Source organism: Dreissena polymorpha, chromosome 1 (assembly GCF_020536995.1).
Source record: "Dreissena polymorpha isolate Duluth1 chromosome 1, UMN_Dpol_1.0, whole genome shotgun sequence".
Classification (NCBI taxonomy): domain Eukaryota; kingdom Metazoa; phylum Mollusca; class Bivalvia; order Myida; family Dreissenidae; genus Dreissena; species Dreissena polymorpha.
Genome location: NC_068355.1, coordinates 120104355 through 120123258, shown reverse-complemented (window position 1 = coordinate 120123258; position 18904 = coordinate 120104355). Strand labels below are relative to the sequence as shown.

At 34.2% G+C, this 18904-nt stretch overlaps 1 protein-coding gene across 3 annotated transcripts in view; it reads right to left on the bottom strand.

The window, feature by feature from the left end:
- The window catches only part of LOC127846964 (microprocessor complex subunit DGCR8-like), a 34569-nt gene extending 18182 nt beyond the window's left edge, over window positions 1–16387 (bottom strand). For 2 of the 3 annotated variants that reach the window (XM_052378442.1, XM_052378457.1), the window contains exons 1-6: window positions 16320–16387; window positions 6183–8265; window positions 5270–5412; window positions 4236–4479; window positions 1803–1868; window positions 681–750 (exon numbers count right to left, since the gene is read on the bottom strand). In XM_052378442.1, the coding sequence (XP_052234402.1) occupies window positions 681–750; window positions 1803–1868; window positions 4236–4479; window positions 5270–5412; window positions 6183–8202 (2543 nt within the window). In that variant the 5' untranslated portion in view covers window positions 8203–8265; window positions 16320–16387. Of the gene's footprint in view, window positions 1–680; window positions 751–1802; window positions 1869–4235; window positions 4480–5269; window positions 5413–6182; window positions 8266–16288 lie in introns of all 3 variants that reach the window. The other variant, XM_052378450.1, reaches the window with a different exon arrangement.
- Between the last annotated feature and the right edge of the window lie 2517 nt (window positions 16388–18904).

Sequence of the window (18904 nt, the reverse complement as noted above, 5' to 3'; positions counted from 1 at the left end):
ATATTTCGTAAAATAAAGTTAACCCATAAAAAAACCAGTTTTCCTAATAGCATTAGACAATATTTCAACGGTAGATGTGGTATGATAACAGATTTAACGCGATACAAAATGCTCGTTTTTATTTTACAGGTCACAATATATTCCATGTGATTTTCACATGACGATATCTGAACATTTACAAGCGAAGGTGAGATGGCTATGGGCAGCATCGCAAGCACAACGTAGTTCTGATGAGCTGCCCCAAGCCAATTCTCTTTTTTATAGGTTAACTTTATTTTATGAAGTATGTTACTAAATATTTGTTAATTTAAGTATTTATGTGGCTTTACTCAACCAAATGAGGTAATCAGGATGGTCTTAAGTTTGAAGAACTTAAAATTTAATTATTATAATAATTAATTTAAAACCGCAGAAAACTATTTCAAATTACAGCATCTGTTTTTAAAACCTTGCTATGCAATATTTTTGCTTCATTTTGTTTATGATTCTCACAGTACATCTTCTCATGGATAAATCAATGAAGCTTAGCATCAATATTATCTTATAAATACCAACAATAGAAACCAATAACTTTTTACCAAGGTTTATGGATTTTTTTAATGCAACTTGAGATATTCTATGCATTTTCATATTTTAATACAATGTCAAATGACAAGCCGAGAAAAGGTCTGCATTCTTACTTGAATTTCTTAACCGTAATGGCATTAAAGTGGAACAATTTCTTGCAATAATCAAGGACTTCCTCGGTTTCTGAAATAAACACATATATATATGTATAGTCCAAGTATAAAAATATAACTGTAGAGCAGAACTGAGATATTTATCGTAGTTGGCAAAAATACTGGTCAATTCTGCACACAACTGGTAAAAATGGCTTCGCAAGGAACCAAGTATTTAGAGTTAATTGTAGATACTTTGTTATTATGAATGTTTGAGTGCTTAAAAATATTAGATATATGAAAAGATGTGCTAAATACAGACATAGAACAGTTCTCTACAATATTTTGACCAATTCTAGTACTTGGACTTAATAACAATTCTATTAAAGTCTCAAAATGGTAAAACATTTCATCCACGATTCAGATTCAAATACTTTATATTTAAAGAAAATAATTTTTAGTCTGCATAAATGACATTTGTGCACATGCAGTCTATCTAAGTTCATGTTTTGATAATTGTGCATCCCACCATGTGAAATTATTTTCATTTTATAGATTGCTTTAATAATCATCTTAACAACACATAGTCCAAAAAAGGTTTTACACAGAAACTGTGTTATAAAGTACAATATCTGAACAATATAGTTAAACATTTTGGTGAATACATGTAGGTTCCTTTGTTTAAGAGACAATATATGATGTGATGTTGTCCATAACCACATATCACTCCGGCTCTTATCTTGAAGACAAAACAACAAGTACATGTGCAATGCAAATCTATGTCAGTCTTTGTTGCTTGCCAAACGTGATTGTAAATATTCAGATTGATATTCCAGATTTGACTATCATGTCATAAGCATTAGGCAAATTAAGTACATACAACTATGGAATAATTTTGGAGGAACATCATAATATGGCAAGTTTAAGTGAAAGTTGAATACATTGATTTATTAATCTAGTATTGGAATATATTTCAATCAGAAAAAGAAAACTTCTAATACGATTTCTGGATTCGTTGGCATGCCTTATTAATGTATAAAATTATAACTCTGACAATAAATACCAGGGTAATACAGCCAAGAGACTTCCATTTCTACGCTGTTGTTTTTTTAAATATATACTTGATGCTTTATATATACTTACCAAGAACTCCCTTCTTCTGCATGTCAACAGAGCTCAGCAAGTCAACTTTTGGAACAGCAGGGGTGTCTAAAATACATGATTTACTGGTTACATTGACACTGGTTTGAACAATATTTGTACTTTATATCTCCATATAAAATTAGTTATTGCACTTTCTCTGTAAACTAATATGCATACTTTGCAGTACGCACAATAAGATTTGAAATAGTTAATCATTATATATTTACCAAACATACATCTTATTAAAGAAACTTTTTTAAATAGTTCATCATTATATATTTGCCAAACAAATGTTGCATTAAAAAACTTGCAATGTAGACAATATTACAACCTAACAAAGCTTACAAAATAAATAGTCCACTGCAACAGCTGTCATACTGACAGTTCAGGATTAAAATCATTTTATTGTTGTTTTTTTTTAAATCTCCACCAATTACTAAAGAGCACAGCTGTTAAGACAAACACTTCAGGTGTCTTCTTGTTACAAATTGCATACACCTGTAAAATTATCAACAAATATGATAAGGAAGTATTAAACGTTTTATTTATAAAATGCTCATTCCCATAAACCTTCTAATAGGCCTACTGTTTAGCTGGAGTAAAACTGACTCTTGTGACTAGATCGTATCGATAATTGATACACGGGTGCAAACTGGGATTAATCATTCTTTGTCTGGGAAAAACATGTGTATGCATACAAAATCAATGCGTCCTCAAATTATGTAACCCTAAATTTTATGGCGCCTTTTTCATTTAAATATCCACAAGAGTCCAAATATGCAAAATCACAATTTATTGAGAAATCTGGAAAAATCTTTTTTCGGTTAATGACATATAATAAAATCATGTTCATTCATACAACAGTGACCTAATAAATGGGTGACAAGGGGGCCATTTCATAAACGATTGTACGACAATTTTAACATACAATAGAATTTTGTAATCAAAATAAGCAGACGAACTAACTCGCCATGCTCATCAAAAGTATACGTCGTTAGAGATGCCAATGAAAATTAATAAAGTAATGAACATTTATAATCATATGATATGGACTTAGGCAATTATGCATCTTTGAAAAATGTATTGAATCATAAATGTGTACTACTATGTTTATTGAAACAATCCCCTGATAAATTGTTCTTCCTGTAAACAGGAAGTGGCAAGGTTAATCATGTCTGAATATAACAAGAGCACCGCATAACGGGTGCCAACGCTTGGCTGCGGGTGCAGTTTTGAATAAATGAAAGCTTGTCAGAATTATTTTTTTTAAGAGGTCACAGTGACCTTGACCTTTGACCTAGTAACCCAAAAATGGGTGTGGCGTGTAGAACTCATCAAGGTGCATCTACATATGAGGTTTAAAAGTTGTAGGTGGAAGCACTTTGATTTTAGAGCCTATGAGAAAGTTTTATATTAGGGGTAACAGTGACCTTGACCTTTGACTTAGTGACCCAAAAATGGGTGTGGCGTGTAGAACTCATCAAGGTGCATATACATATGAAGTTTCAAAGTTGTCGGTGGAAGCACTTTGATTTTAAAGCGAATGTTGAGGTTTATGTAAAAGTTTTATATTAGAGGTCACAGTGAACTTGACCTTTGACCTAGTGACCCAAAAATGGGTGTGGCATGTAGAACTCATCAAGGTGCATCTACATATGAAGTTTCAAAGTTGTATGTGGAAGCACTTTGATTTTAGAGCCTATGTTTACGTTTTATAATAGAGGTCACAGTGACCTTGACCTCTGACCTAGTGACCCAAAAATAGGTGTGGCATGTAGAACTCATCAAGGTGCATGTACATATGAAGTTTCAAAGTTGTAGGTGGAAGCACTTTGATATTAGAACGAATGTAAAGGATTATGTTTAAGTTTTATTTTAGAGGTCACAGTGACCTTGACCTTTGACCTAGTGACCCAAAAATGGATGTGGCATGTAGAACTCATCAAGGTGCATCTACATATGAAATTTCTAAGTTGTAGGTGGAAGCACTTTGATTTTAGAGCTTATGTTAAAGTTATATATTAGAGGTTACAGTGACCTTGACCTTTGACCTAGTGACCAAAAAATGGGTGTGGCATGTTTAACTCATCAAGGTGCATCTACATATGAAGTTTCAAAGATGTAGGTGGAAGCCAATGAGCCAATGTTCAAAACCTTTACAAACCTTGACACGGACGGCGGACATGATGAGCTGGCTATGACAATACCTCGGGTTTTCTCTTCGAAAACAGCCGAGCTAAAAATCAAGCACAGCATTGAATCAAACTCACCCAAATTCTCCCACAGAAAAAGCAAAGCTCATATTACTTTAATTTTCTAAGTTTAACATGATAACCTTTGTCCATCCTGCCCCCCCAATCTGTTTTCTTCTGTAAGAATCCAGAACTCCAAAATATATCACAGAGCAAAGACCAAAAGTAACAATTCATTCACCTGCAGCAATGCTTTCTTTAATCTTCTCTGCTTCAGTGACAGTGCTGCTGCCTGTCTCAATGTCAGCAGTGGTATCGACGGCTGGGGCAGTGGCACCCTGGGGTGGGGCAGTGGTGGGGGTGGCATCCCCACCCTGGGTGTCCTCTGTCAGAGTTGTGTTGCAGTCCTGGGTGTGGCTCCCCTCTTTCTCCTTGGCCTTCTTGTATTGCAGGCATGGAATGGCACTCAGTGGAATTGCATGACCCTGTAGGAGCAGCACAATGTACAATTCATGTATCACTATATATAAAGAATATTTGTTGGATTTGGTGAAATATCTATTTTAATTCACAAGTGATCATATAAAATATGTTCATGAGAGGCGCAGACACGAGTGAAAATATTTTTTTTCTATGATCAAACAAATTTTATTTTTCTTTTATGCTTACAATTGATTGTTTGTGTATACTTGCCAAGTCGGACAATACAATTCCCCGTTGGGACCCCATGTATTTTAAAAAGAAGCTCATCTGTATGCTTTTATAAACATCAATGCAGAATAGTTGCCCTTGGTAAAATTGCCTTTAATTGGGGGTCACAATGGGGAAACCAAAGATATCTAAAAACAGTTCCAGAAAAACAATAAAAAAAATTGAAAATTTTCTCTTTTTTTCACTGTTTGAAACAGTGAAATATCAGTTTTAATTCACTGATATTTCTTTATTAACCATTGTTAAGCATAAAATAAAAGCATATATTTAGGTATTGTTAAACATACATACGTACATGATCTTTGTAAATGTAATATACAACACAAAAGTTTATTTGAAGGTTGTATTTTTGTGTGAACATAATTAAGAAAGGATTAAGGCAAACTATTCAAAGAAAAAGGAAAACAGAGTAGCTAGCATGGGTCAGGGATGATATAAAGGAGCCTTCAATGCATAGGATGACAAAAGTTCAATAAAATATAATAAATTAATAATCCACAGCGATTGCCATATGAATAATCCTGCATACATGTAAATCAGGTTCTGTTTCCGATTGTGAATTACCCTTAAACTGGATTCTCCAAGGAAATATGGTCGTGTAAGGGTCACCGTACGAGTGGGTCTGTGTAGGTAGATGGGCATCCCACAATTGTGGTTCACCTTGATCCAGCCTTGAGGCAGCACGTCAAAAGGATCCTGATTCTTCTCTAGGTAAAAAGATAGTACATGTACAATTTTATTGTTACATCTTCATTAAAAACAAGAGCTGTTCTAAAATCAGTACTCCAGCTAGGATTTGAAAAGGGCAGAAGGGGGGGGCTTATTTGTCAAAAGGGCACTTTCGAGCCCACGAGCATATCCGGAATGCATCCTGTTGCATATTAATTTAATGTTATTAATTATTGTTATAATATATATTTTTCCCATTATTATTTAACCATGCAAATAAAATGTGTAAAAATGAGGAATAAATTTATTACAATGTAATTAGAAATTTATAAATTATCTGTAAAAAATATAAATAAAAGGGCAGGGTCGCAGTAGGGCTTAAGAAGGGCAGGGCGGGGTGCCCTTCCATTTAGGCCTAGCACTGGACAACATTGAACTTTCTGTCTGTCACCTGCTATTATGACAATTAAGATGAATTTGAAGTGGAATATCTGTACAAGTGGCACGCAAATTATCTAGTCAATTAATTATTTCATCGCATTTACTACTGAAACTTGAAAATTCATGATTGAGTTAACAAATAGTCCAGTAAGAAAAAGCTTTCAAAATGAGGTCAAGAGTCAATTTTTTTTATGTTTATGCTTTATATCTGAGCCTATGTTCACCACTTATTTTTTTAACTAAGGCTCTTCCTTTCATTCTAATTAAATAAAAAGCTAAAGCATATAATAGGCAATACACAGTCACAACTATACTCTTTAATTTCATCCCAAAATTTGCCACTATAAACATACTAAGACGAACTAACCTTCCAGCACATATTTCACTGATGTGATGCACTCCCCTTCCTTCAAGTTCTGTCTTTCTTTCTCTGACGATATTTTATTCCTACTTGGCCTCTCCTTTCCTTCTACCCCATCTTCTATCATTGCATAAATTTCACTGTCGTCCATAATGTCTGAGTCACTAGCATCAACATCTTCACCCACCTCTACTTCACTTATGTCATCATAGATGAATTCTTGATCACCAGTGTCACTAGTCTCTTCTTTTACTTTAACCTCTTCAGTCTCTGAAAAACTTTTCGTCTCAGAATTATCCCTGCTCCTGTCATTATCGTCATTTGGTTCATAAGAAACTTTTTCTTTATAATTTTCAGCATTCATCTCATTATCTTGATGTTTAAGTTTGTATTTACTTTCTGATGGTAAATCTGCATTGTCTTGTAAATTACTGTCTGCTTTTTCTGACTGATTTATATTCTCAGTTATACCTTGTTCAGAAACCTCATTGGTGGTTCCCATCGAATTTTCTTTGGTGTCCACATATTCTGTTTTTGCACATTTTAGAGGTGGACTACCCATTTCATCTGTTACTCTTTCCTTTCGTTTTCTATTTTTATACTCACTGATGCTAAGTCGTTTGCTTGAATCTTGTTTTTGACTGGATGTGTTAGGCATCAACAACTCACCTGTATAAACGCTACTGTCACTGTCTTGCTTTTTTAAGATACCCTTTAATGTTTTTTGGCCTTCACTTTTGGTTTCTGGTTTTGTTGAGGCACTTGTTTCAGAGTTTTCAATAATGCTACTAACATGTGTAAGCTCCTTTTCAATTTCTATTGCAATGCTTTCTTCTACTACTTTTGCAAGTTCATCTTCAATGTCCAATTCCTGCTTATTTTCATCAATTGCTGTTCTATTACTGTCAATTATTTCTGGAATTTGCTTTGCATCAGACATTTTCAGTTTAGCATCATCTTTCAAATGTTTAACATGTTTATCACTTTTCAAACAAGTATCTTTTTCATTATTTTTTACAGTTTCATGTGCACTATTTACATTACTTTGCATTGAGGATGGAACCGTTTTTTCAACACTCACATGAGCTGTTTCCTTACTGAGAGTTTGAATAGGATTCATTGTTGGTTTTTGTCCACTGTCTTGTTTGACAGTTTGTGGTTTGGAATGACTTTGCTTTGAACTGGAACTAGACTGATTATGATCAGATTTGCTGTCTTTATGACTATGATCAGATTTGCTGCCTTTATGACGCTTTCTGTCAGCTTTCACAACCCCATCTTCTTCTTTTGTAGACATACCATGCTTTTCTTTTTCACTGGATTCTTTCTTACTGGATGACTTTGTTTTACTGGAACTTTTATGAGAATTATGCTCTTTTGACTTTCTTGACTGTGATGACTCATCCTTTCTTCTATGACTGCTTGATTTACTTCCACCTGCATGCTTATTTGTGCTTACTGTTTCAGTCACTTCCATTTGCTTGTGCTCATGTGATACAGCTTTTTGCTCAGATTCTGTGTTCACAAGTTTTTTGTTCAGCTGAACTTCATTTGTACTGGTTTCTGCTTTGTTCACAATAAGAGTGTGTGGCTCAATGTTTAATTGATCATTAGTTTCTTGTTGTAAATTATTTCTATCTGCTGCATTCACATCAACAGCGTTTATTGCATTGGAACACACTGATCTGTTTGCTTCATGAGTTGACATTCCAAATACTACAGAATCAGGAGCTTTTACTCCATTATTTCTATCCTCAATGTTTATCATAAAAGCTTCATCCATGTCAATATCTGGCATCAAGTCTAGCTCTGTTTTCTGTCTATCCATGTCTGATGGGTGAAATCCAACATCATTGATATACTGCTGTTCCAGATCTTTATTGCAGTTTGATTCATTATGTTCATCAATATTTGCTTTATTGTCACTTTCTTCTTCAGCTGAACCTCCTGATCCAAACAAAATGTCTATGGTACTTGTAAAACCAAGCCCATTTAAGTCAAATAAATGCTCTTCGTTATCATCCATTGTATAAAAACAAATGCCCAAAAATGTCTCATAGCATTCCAAGTAACATCAAGTAAGACGTTCCTGAAAAATATTTCACATTAATTTTTATAAATAAATGTATGTTATCTTGTGTGTTTTTTATCAAAATAGTTAAGCCATTAAAAGATATGGAAAAAATGCTGATTTCACGGGTTTTGCTGCTAATTACCATTGCTGTAAATGATGATATATTCACAGAGATGGCGACACATTTCATGGACACCTTAATTGTAGACTGAGACAAGAGCTGTGTTTGTGAAAAACAATGCCCCTTACTGCGCTTTGAAGCCGAACAGAAGCTATTTAAGAGAAAATTGTATATTTTTTAATGTAAAGGTCACAGTGACCTTGACCTTTGACCTAGAGACCTCAAACCATGTTTGATTGTAGATCTAAATGAGATGCATGCATGATGCACATGTGAAGTTCAAAGAACATAGACCCCCGAGTTTTCATTTTATGACCAAGGTTAAAGTTTTGGGACAAACACACACATACAATGACAGACAGGCCAAAAACAATATACCCCTGATCATTCCATCTGGGGCCATAATAATCTGTTTTACTAAAATTCTGATATGGTACATGTACATTACTTGAGCTTATTTATTAATAAGATTGCCAGGGCTTTTTTTCTTGATTTGGCTTTCCATTTTTGGGAACAAATAATAGACAAACTGAAATAGGGGAAGAAATTTCCCAAAGTAAGCTTGATATTTGGTGAAAATGGCATCATTTTAAAGAAATTCTCTTCTGGGAAGGGGCCTCTATAAGGCTAAACAAGTAAATTAAGCCCTGATTGCATACAAACAAATGCCCCCAGGGCATTGTTATTTATCAGATCACTAAAAAGCCTTTTGTTTACTATGAGAATGGCATACTGTGAAAGTCTATTTCTGATGTCACAGCATTTGCTTCATGCTTGATTAGGCACAAACACACAGTGACACTTTATTGGAATATAAATATTTGGCATGCATTTAAATTTAAATATTTAAATTATTTGGTAATGATTAAGTTTGTAATATATTGATTTTTTAAATTCAAAATGCAGATAAACATTTAACATTAACCTCTTTTTGATGCGGAATCAGGGCTCCGACATAAGGGCAACATGGGTGATTTCTTTGCCAAGGGAAAATTAACTTTGCACATTTATTCCAAGAAGGCAGAGTGGCTTCTCCTCCTTTGAATGATTTACTTTGTGTCAGATTAAAATGAATTAGCCTTTTAGAATTTTTTTGACACAGGAGGCGTCTCAGCCATTAGCTGCCCCATTTACAGGTTGCGCAAAGTTTAACATTGAAATGAACATTCAAGAGCCATTAGACTTCTTGAAATCATTCATAGATCATAAGATGATGCCTTGAAGAATTACCTTGTGCTGGCTTCCAATAACTATGCTAAAGCAAAGTTGAATGGCTCCTTAAACACTACTCAAAAAGGATCAAATGGGAAGAGAAAGCCTAGCACTGGAAATAAATATGGGGCTCGTAGACAGGTCAGATTTGGAATCTCTGATGTAAAATTAATTTTAAACAAGGGACAAAATTGTCACAAAACCAGGTTTTCATTGTGAAAAAAAATCTGATAAAGGGAGACAACTAAAACTGAACTTTTGAAATGAACAAACAAAATTAACCCTCTTTGTAAGTTTGTTTGAAAATTAATCTATTTTTAGTCGTGGCAACCTTGACATTGGAGATATTGACGTGATTCTTTCATGCGACGCACCGTCCCATGATGGTGAACAAATGTGCCAAATGATTTTAAAATCTCACAATGAACGACATAGTTATGGCTCAGACAAGCTAATTTATGGCCATTTTTGACCTTTGAACTCAAAGTGTGACCTTGACCTTGGAGATATCGACGTAATTGTTTCACGCGACACACCGTCCAATGATGGTGAACAAATGTGCCAAATGATTTTAAAATCTGACAATGAACGACATAGTTATGGCCCGGACAAGCTTGTTCCGCCCGCCCGCCAGCCAGCCCGCCCGCATTCGCCAATCTAATAACCAGTTTTTTTCTTCGGAAAACCTGGTTAAAAACCTGGTTAAAAATCATTTTAAACAAATATTTTTAACATAGTGTACATTTTAATAAATGTTAAAGTTTACAAGGAAGTAAAAAGATACTGAATATTAAAGGTTTCGTTACAATTGAAGTTTTATTTAATACGCCTGTACAGGAAAAACATCATAATCTACAAGCAATGACCAGGGTTTTACGGGACGCGATATTCTGCTTCAAATACCCATAAAATGCCAGTCAGGACCTGTCATATTTGTTAATTTGCGTCCCATTTGACGCACAATCTTTTTGACATATTGGTTCTCATAATATCAACAAGAAATTCAGAAAGACAACTGCAGGGCGTAATTTTCTATAAGGATGTATGAGTAGTCTCGCTTGTTGATTTATCAACCAATCGTGCACCTGCTGTTGCTAGTTGCAAAGTCCCGAATTGAGATTACATTGCGTACATTTTATGTGAGTATTTATGTCGCTTTCAAAGAAAAGCTTACTGAGCCAGTGAGGTTACGATAGCTTATTATCTGGCCAGCAAGATCAAACTGTAAAAATAAATAACCTTTAGTTGTATCGGTATGTGTTAAATCTCGGGTATTTTATACGTAAATAATCGATTATTATACTTTAAACTAATTGACTTTATCACACTCAGCATATTTATTGGGACTTCCATTTTTATTGACAGGACCCCTGAAAATTATATTAAAACTAGAGTCCTAGGGACCCCTAACATTTGACATGAATGTAAAACCCTGAATGCGAAATAAGAAAATCGTATGTTTAAAACACTTAACATGTCTTATTATAAATGAAATGATGCCTTTTAAAATGAATCCCACATTTCAGCCTCTATTATGACAAGAGCACCGCATAACGGGTGCCACGCTCGGCTACGGGTGCAGTTTTGAATAAATGAAAGCTTGTCAGAATTATTATTTTTATATGTTTTTAGAGGTCACAGTGACTTTGACCTATGACCTAGTGACCCAAAAATGGGTGTGACATGTTGAACTAATCAAGGTGCAGCTACATATGAAGTTTCAAAGTTGTTTGTGGAAGCACTTTGATTTTAGGGACAAATGTAAAGGTTTTAGCACGACGCGGACGGCGAGCTGGCTACGACAATACCTCGGGTTTTCTCCGAAAACAGCAGAGCTAAAAATACGGTATTTTAGAACTTTTTTTGTCATTTGTAGTTGACGGTCCCTTTAACAGTAATGACATACATTGCAGGTTACATGTATGTGTTAAAGATATTAATTAAACTCTGTTAAATGTCATGTACATGTACACATATAACACAACATTAACACTTACATGTAAGTGTGTGTGTTTGTATTTGTTAATATTGTCTCCTAAATGTGACGTGTCAAGTGTTTCTGATAAATAATAATGGGTATGCCGTATGGTACAATGAAAGGTATAAAACAAGTGAAGAATTTATTGAAATCTGAACAGAAACCACTTCTCATTTAAGTAGCCGCATTTCTCCCTTATTTCAGCTGAAGGAGAGGTAACTTATCCCTAGATTCTGAAAGTAGGCTGAGCCCTGCCGAAATTCCAAAAGGAGGAGTTTCAGCAAGAAAAACCCCATCTACATCTTGATTTGATTTCTGAACTTTCAAAACACTTTCCTCAATCATAATGAATTTTAACATGACAGTTATGTTGTTATTTCAACAAATATCAAATTTCAACAAATTTTCTTTGGAAGGAGAAGTTAGCACTTTTCAAATTAGTTTTTTTAGATCAGCCTTTTTCCTGGCCATTCTGGGGAAAAAATCAAATTTAGTTGTTTTTGTGTGTGATAAGTCCACTAATTTAGGAAAAATCAATTTCATTTTACTCATTATTAAATGACAATAATTCAAATCAGAAGAAAAAGATCATATCAATGATAAATTATAGTTATAAAATTATACTTGGTTAATGTTATTAAAATAAACTTGAGGTATAATAATCATTAGACATTTCTTTCTAAAACAAGAGCTGTGTTCGTGAAAAACAATGCCCCCTACTGCGCCGCTTTGAAGCCATATATTTTACCTTTGACCATGAAGAAAGACCTTGACCTTTCACCACTCAAAATGTGCAGCTCCATGAGATACGCATGCATGCCAAATATGGAGTTGCTATCTTCAATATTGCAAAATTTGACCTTTGACCTTGACCTTTCACCACTCTAAATGTGCAGCTCCATGAGATACGCATGCAGCCAAATATCGAGTTGCTATCTTTAATATTGCAAAATTTGACCTTTGACCTTGAAGGATGATCTTGACCTTTCACCACTCAAACTGTGCAGCTCCATGAGATACACATGCATGCCAAATATTAAGTTGCTATCTTCAATATTGCAAAATTTTGACCTTTGACCTTGAAGGATGACCTTGACTTTGACCCTTCACCACTCAAAATGTGCAGCTCCATGTGATATGCATGCATGCCAAATATTGAGTTGATATCTTCAATATTGCAAAATTTGACCTTTGACCCTGAAAGATGAACTTGACCTTTTACCACTCAAGATGTGCAGCTCCATGAGATACGCATGCATGCCAAATATCGAGTTGCTATCAACAATATTGCAAAATTTGACCTTTGACCTTGAAGGATGACCTTGACCTTTCACCACTCAAAATGAGCAGCTCCATGAGATATGCATGAATGCCAAATATCAAGTTGCTATCTTCAATATTGTAAAATTTGACCTTTGACCTTGAAGGATAACCTTGACCTTTCACCTTTCAAAATGTGCAGCTCCATGAGATACACATGCATGCCAAATATCAAGTCGCTATCTACAATATTGAAAAAGTAATGGTCAATGTTAAAGTTTTCGCACGGACGGACAGACGCCATATATTTGACATTTGAACATGAAGGATTACCTTGACCTTCACCTTTCACCACTCAAAATGTTCAGCTCCATGAGATACACATGCATGCCAAATATCAAGTTGGTATCTTGAATATTGAAAAAGTTATGGCCAATGTTAAAGTTTTCGGACGGACGACAGACTGACTGATGAATGGACAGACTGACGAACAGACAGATGAACAATTCAAAAACTATATGCCACCCTTCAGGGGCATAAAAAAGTTACGGCGAAAGTTAAGTTTTCAGACGGACGGACAGACGCCATATATTTGACATTTGACCTCAGCGATTTTTTTTGTCCTATTGGGAAAAGTACCTGTACCGGTCCAATGGGGAAAAATTGAGTCATGAAAACCTCAAAATTGGGAAAAATTGAGTCGTGAAAACCTTGAAATTGGAAAAAATGCGTTGTGAAATGTTCAAATTAGGAAATTAGTGTATTTAATTTTTTGCTAACAATTACCTAAAAATTGAGAATAATTGATGTCAAGTTGTTAATATTATATTTACTAAGGTTCTAGCCATAGAGCTGCATAAGTAAATTAATTAAAGTTCATTTAAAAAATTTTAACCTTCATTTGGGAAATATGTAATTTTTCCCAGATTGGGAAAGTGCCGTTTTCCGGTACTTTACAAACAAGGAAAAAAATCGCTGGACTTTGAAGGATGGATGACCTTGACCTTCACCACTCAAAATGTGCAGCTCCATGAGATGCACATGTATGCCAAAAATCAAGTTTCTATGTTCAATATTGAAAAGGTTATGGCCATTAAAGTTTTCGGACAGACTGACATACTGACTGACTGACAGTTCAACTGCTATATGCCACCCTACCGGGGGCATAAAAAATTAAATGTCTTTTTGAAAATAGTGATATTTTTTCATATTGGGATTTTCTTTCACCATTTTGCTTTGAGAAAGGGTCCAATGAGTGGACCGGTAGACACATCAGGAAAAGGTTTGATATTGCCATATATTTTCGCAACCCAACAGGCCAACGTGAATGTCAACATGATTGACATAATTTAAGGAGTTAAAAATAAATATCTCCTGTAAGAATTTACACTTTCAACACCAGTATGTAATTTATGCTACTAAATCATAGTAAATGGTGGCATTGAGGATTTTTAGGACTTTAAATGTGTCAATATAAATTATTGTTATTATTTTTTTTTTTATTCTGGACATACAGTGATTTTTTTTGCTTTAATTTGTTACAGCCTGTGCCTTTTGAATTGGGAAAAGTAGCGCAATAAACCTTGAAATTGGGAAAAATAGCGCGATAAACCATGAAATTGGGAAAAATTAAGCATTATAAATAGGATTATAAGTAACAGAAGTGATATTGTTTTTAAGTGCATGTTCAGGGAGTTTTCTAGAAAAGGAGTCTGGTCAAATTGTTTTGTTTTTTTAATCAATAAAAGTGGCAAGTTTGGGAATGATTTATGGACAAAAATGACTAAATTCAAGTTATATATTTTGTAAGATGTTTAAACAATAAAGTTGAGACCTAGATTTAAGAAATCATAATTAAGTTATATGAGACTTCTTTCTAAAAAAAAAAAAAAAAAAAAAAAATTTTTTTTTTTTTTTAATTTTTTTTTGGAAGTTGGGATTTTTTTGGGAAATTTTGGTCAGAATTTTGGGAAAAAACGTGTATTTTTGCGATTGGGAAGCAGCCGAAATTCGGCTGTAAATTTGAGCAAAAAAAATCACTGACATATATCCCTTAAAAATTATTTCTAGCCATAAATTTAAGTGGTGAGACTAACTTTTTTCACCTAATGAAAACCCTGGATTGATTTATTGATGTATATTGTAATTGTCTTTAATTTCATGACATTTTTGTTTAACAGTCTTCACGATTATATATTTAAACCATTAGCCCGAATACATGTAATGATGCTTTATTTGAAACAGTCAAGAAATCCGGCAATAGCCCGACTATATGATTTTATTTATTTCTAATAGCCTGAATACCATTTCACCAGTCCCGGGCTGTCGGGCTTATAATAACCGTGAAGACTGGTTTAATATGTGACATACAGAGCCTGCCAGGGCCCTCACACTACTTTGGGGGAAGGGGTCCGCAGCCCTTAGGAGGGGGAATTTTCGCGGCGTTTCCCTTTTTGGGGGAATTTTTTACTTACTCTCTCATTATTTCATTTGTACATGTTTGCACTATATTCATTGCATTTTTCATAATTAAGTATGTTTGAAATGATTAAATTGAAATAGAATTGAGATATAATAATCATGAGACACATCTTTCTATTAAAAAAAAAATATTTTTTTTTTTAGGGGGAATTTTTCCCCCCAAAAGGGGAAAAAAGTATACTTTTCAGGTGGGGGACTGCCGCCGAATAGATTTAGGGCCCTGCCTGCTGAAGGCTGGTATACCCCCCTGATACTTATGACCAATTTATTTAAGAACACCAAGTAACATTTTGGTAATGTAGTTAAAAAAAAATAATTCCACCAAACATAACCGAAAACTCCTAATTACCTTTCAGACACATAGTTTTGTTAATAAGGGTCTCATGCTTAAACATTTAAAAAAAAATACTATGTGTACTATAAGATATGTAAAGTAATACTACCCATTACTTTTAATTTGTGACACTTGGATCAACCTTTCTAATCTGCAACTTAGCTTATTTACCTTACCTTGTTTTTAGATATGGTGTCTGATATTGACAATTTACAATTTATTCTAAACTTCTTTTTACATTAATGTTCAAATCAAGTACAAAATGAGTTGTTAGAATTTCTCAATGGAATATAGATATTCATTTCCATAAATGATATTCGCTGAGAATACAATTGATGTGATGTAACCTACACGCCACAGTGGTGTGTAACCGATAAATATATTTTACCCACGAAAGTCCATATTTATCGCAGATTTCGAATATTTAAAAACAAAACCTTTTTATTCAAGTAAATACGATCTTCACATTAAATAAATGGCAATCATAAGCTGAGTTAACACGCAACAGAATCAGGTCGGGGACAAAACAACTTTTGTCTACCCCCCACCTGCTCTCCGTCCCGCATTTTGTTTTAAAGCCATTTAATCATCCATTTTCACACTTTATCATCATTATAATTCACACAAATCGCTCGTTGCACAAATAACTGACTTATCCCAAACCATAGAAGAACAATGCATACATTAACGTCCAAAAGCACGACGATTTTCCATAACGACGCCATTTTTGTTAATCACGTGACACGCTATTAAGCACAAGCATAAAATTGTACGAAAGCAAATGTAATCAAAGCGCTGAAGGCATAGAAGTTGTTCGCTATTGCATAATTTAAAGTGATATTATGGGTATCTAACAATTTATAGGTGTCTATCGCAACCGTTGTTTATATTTGGTGTTTCCACTTCATGTACACTTATATTTGTTCATGCAGCATCAACATACTAAAACAATATCCCAGAAAGAGAAAATTAAGCATTTGAATATCAACCCTACTTTCGTTTGACAACGGATCAAGCATGTACGATGTGAACCTAATTTAGTTTTAGTGCAGATTCGTTCATACGACACAAAGACACAATAGTGTTTTACGGACCATTTCGGCTTACAGAACTGGGTGAGTCACGTAAGAATATCGATTATAAAATATATTTTATAAAGAACTTGTAGCAAGATGAGTTGCAGATAATTGGTCAGTAACCACATTTTAACTAACTCTTTTGACCTGTTAATTTTTTTTCAGCTCAATTCAACAGTGAAAAATGCCCATAAAATCACTTTAAGACGCAACTCATTTTTCAAAATTATTCTCATGTTTGGAATGAACACACGCCAATCAAATCAGGGACCTATACAAACAAAGGGATAAGCAACCTCGCGATATCCCGTTACAGCACGCAAAATAAACCGAGATTTGATAATCTCGATCGATTGGTCCCTGTGTAGCGATAATAAACCGGTGCGCGAGATTTGATAATCTCGATTGATTGGTCCCTATGTAGCGATAATGCGGCAACACGATATCGATTGCGAGGGATTTCGCTTATTGAGCGGGTTACGTTTTTTCGGATTCAAATTATATTATGTTAAATAAACAAGTACCTATTCGCTTAATTGTTGCGTTGTTGATCTCAAAATCAATCTTTAATTAGTCAAATTATTACGCAGTATGTCGAACGGGGACCCAATTATCGGACCCTTTGATGAATATTAATTGCCGGTTGTTACGCCAGGGTTAAATTACCGTTGTTTATCGCACGTATGTGCATGTACAAAAGACCGGTCTTTTAATAGAATTAAAATGTTACCATGTTTTGTTTTAAATAGCAACATAATCAAGACATGTTAAGTGCAAACAACTCAAAATGTATAACTGTTCTTTTAACCTCCGACGCAGCAAAGTTTCGCATGCCATTTTAATATTCACGAACAGAGTCGCTCAGAACCTGTGCAGCCAGACTGACCTTCATGTAGCTGAAGGAAAGCAGATTCATTCGATTGCGAGCGATTTCGCTCATTGATGGTGATAGTTGTTTCGCAATATTCGACTTTCGTTGTTTAATAAATAAATATATATTCGTTCAATTTTGCCTTGTTTGTCTTGTAAATAAATAATTAGCAATATTAACACGCAGTATGCTACACGGAACCCAATTACCGGATGCGTTGACGAGTAACAATACCATTTGTTTCACAGGGTTTCAATCGCCATTGTATATCGCACATATGTGCATGTAGCAAAGACCGGTCTTTTAATTAATTGAAAATATTACTCTGCGCTGTGTGAAAAATATCAACATTATTAACGCCTGCCAATTGCTTACAATTTAAAATGTATAATTGTTCTTTATCATCCGAGACAATGAAGGTGCGCATGCCATTATATTATTCTGTTGGACTTCTTTTGAACATGATATCCATAGTAGTACTGAAAGTCTTTTCGTGATTTCGTGTTCAAGTATTGAACAAAAATCAACAGAATTTGAAGGCAAGGCAATTCATAAAAGTCGTTTATGTTTTATTTCTCAGTATAAATCAGTTAATCACTGAAATATACACATACGTTCATGCATGATAGGTAATCTTGGTATTTTTTACGTTTAAGAGTATGTGTAACAATACATTCATGTTACTAAGTGTAATGAGCATTCAGTTAAAGGAAATATTTTAAAAACTCAATAGCATGTAAAAAAAATCACATGTTTGTAAAAGATTTTGAACAAGTAACCATTTGCAATGTGAAATAGAACAACAAAAAATTGATAATAATACTAACAATTTTCTATTTATTATACAACAACAAAAGATTGAGATTCCTCCTGACATGGCAATGCAGAAGATTTATTCGAAGCCTACAGCAATACAAAAAGCTTACTTAAATTAAATACCAAATTATCTTGTTTAAACAAGTTTGAACATTTTATATTTACAATTAGTTTTGGGAACACATTTTTGATTTACATGATCAAAGATCTAACAGTCACTTTTGAGTTAAGCAGAGATATTCACTGCTGGAATGTGTTCATTTATGAAAAAAATGCAACAGTTTAATTTAATCAATTGAATATTTAAAACTAATTCATACTGAATTTTCTTTTGTCTTCGGCAAGTTTGAAGGTTTGTGAAGTTTGTTGTCGCCACTGCTTTATATAGTAGACATGAATATAGTAACATCATCTTAGTGCTGGGATGGTCAAGGTACGTCTCAGGAAAAGAAAGGAATCCAATATCCCAGTTGAAACAAACAGTATCAGTATCCTTGGCAAAGCT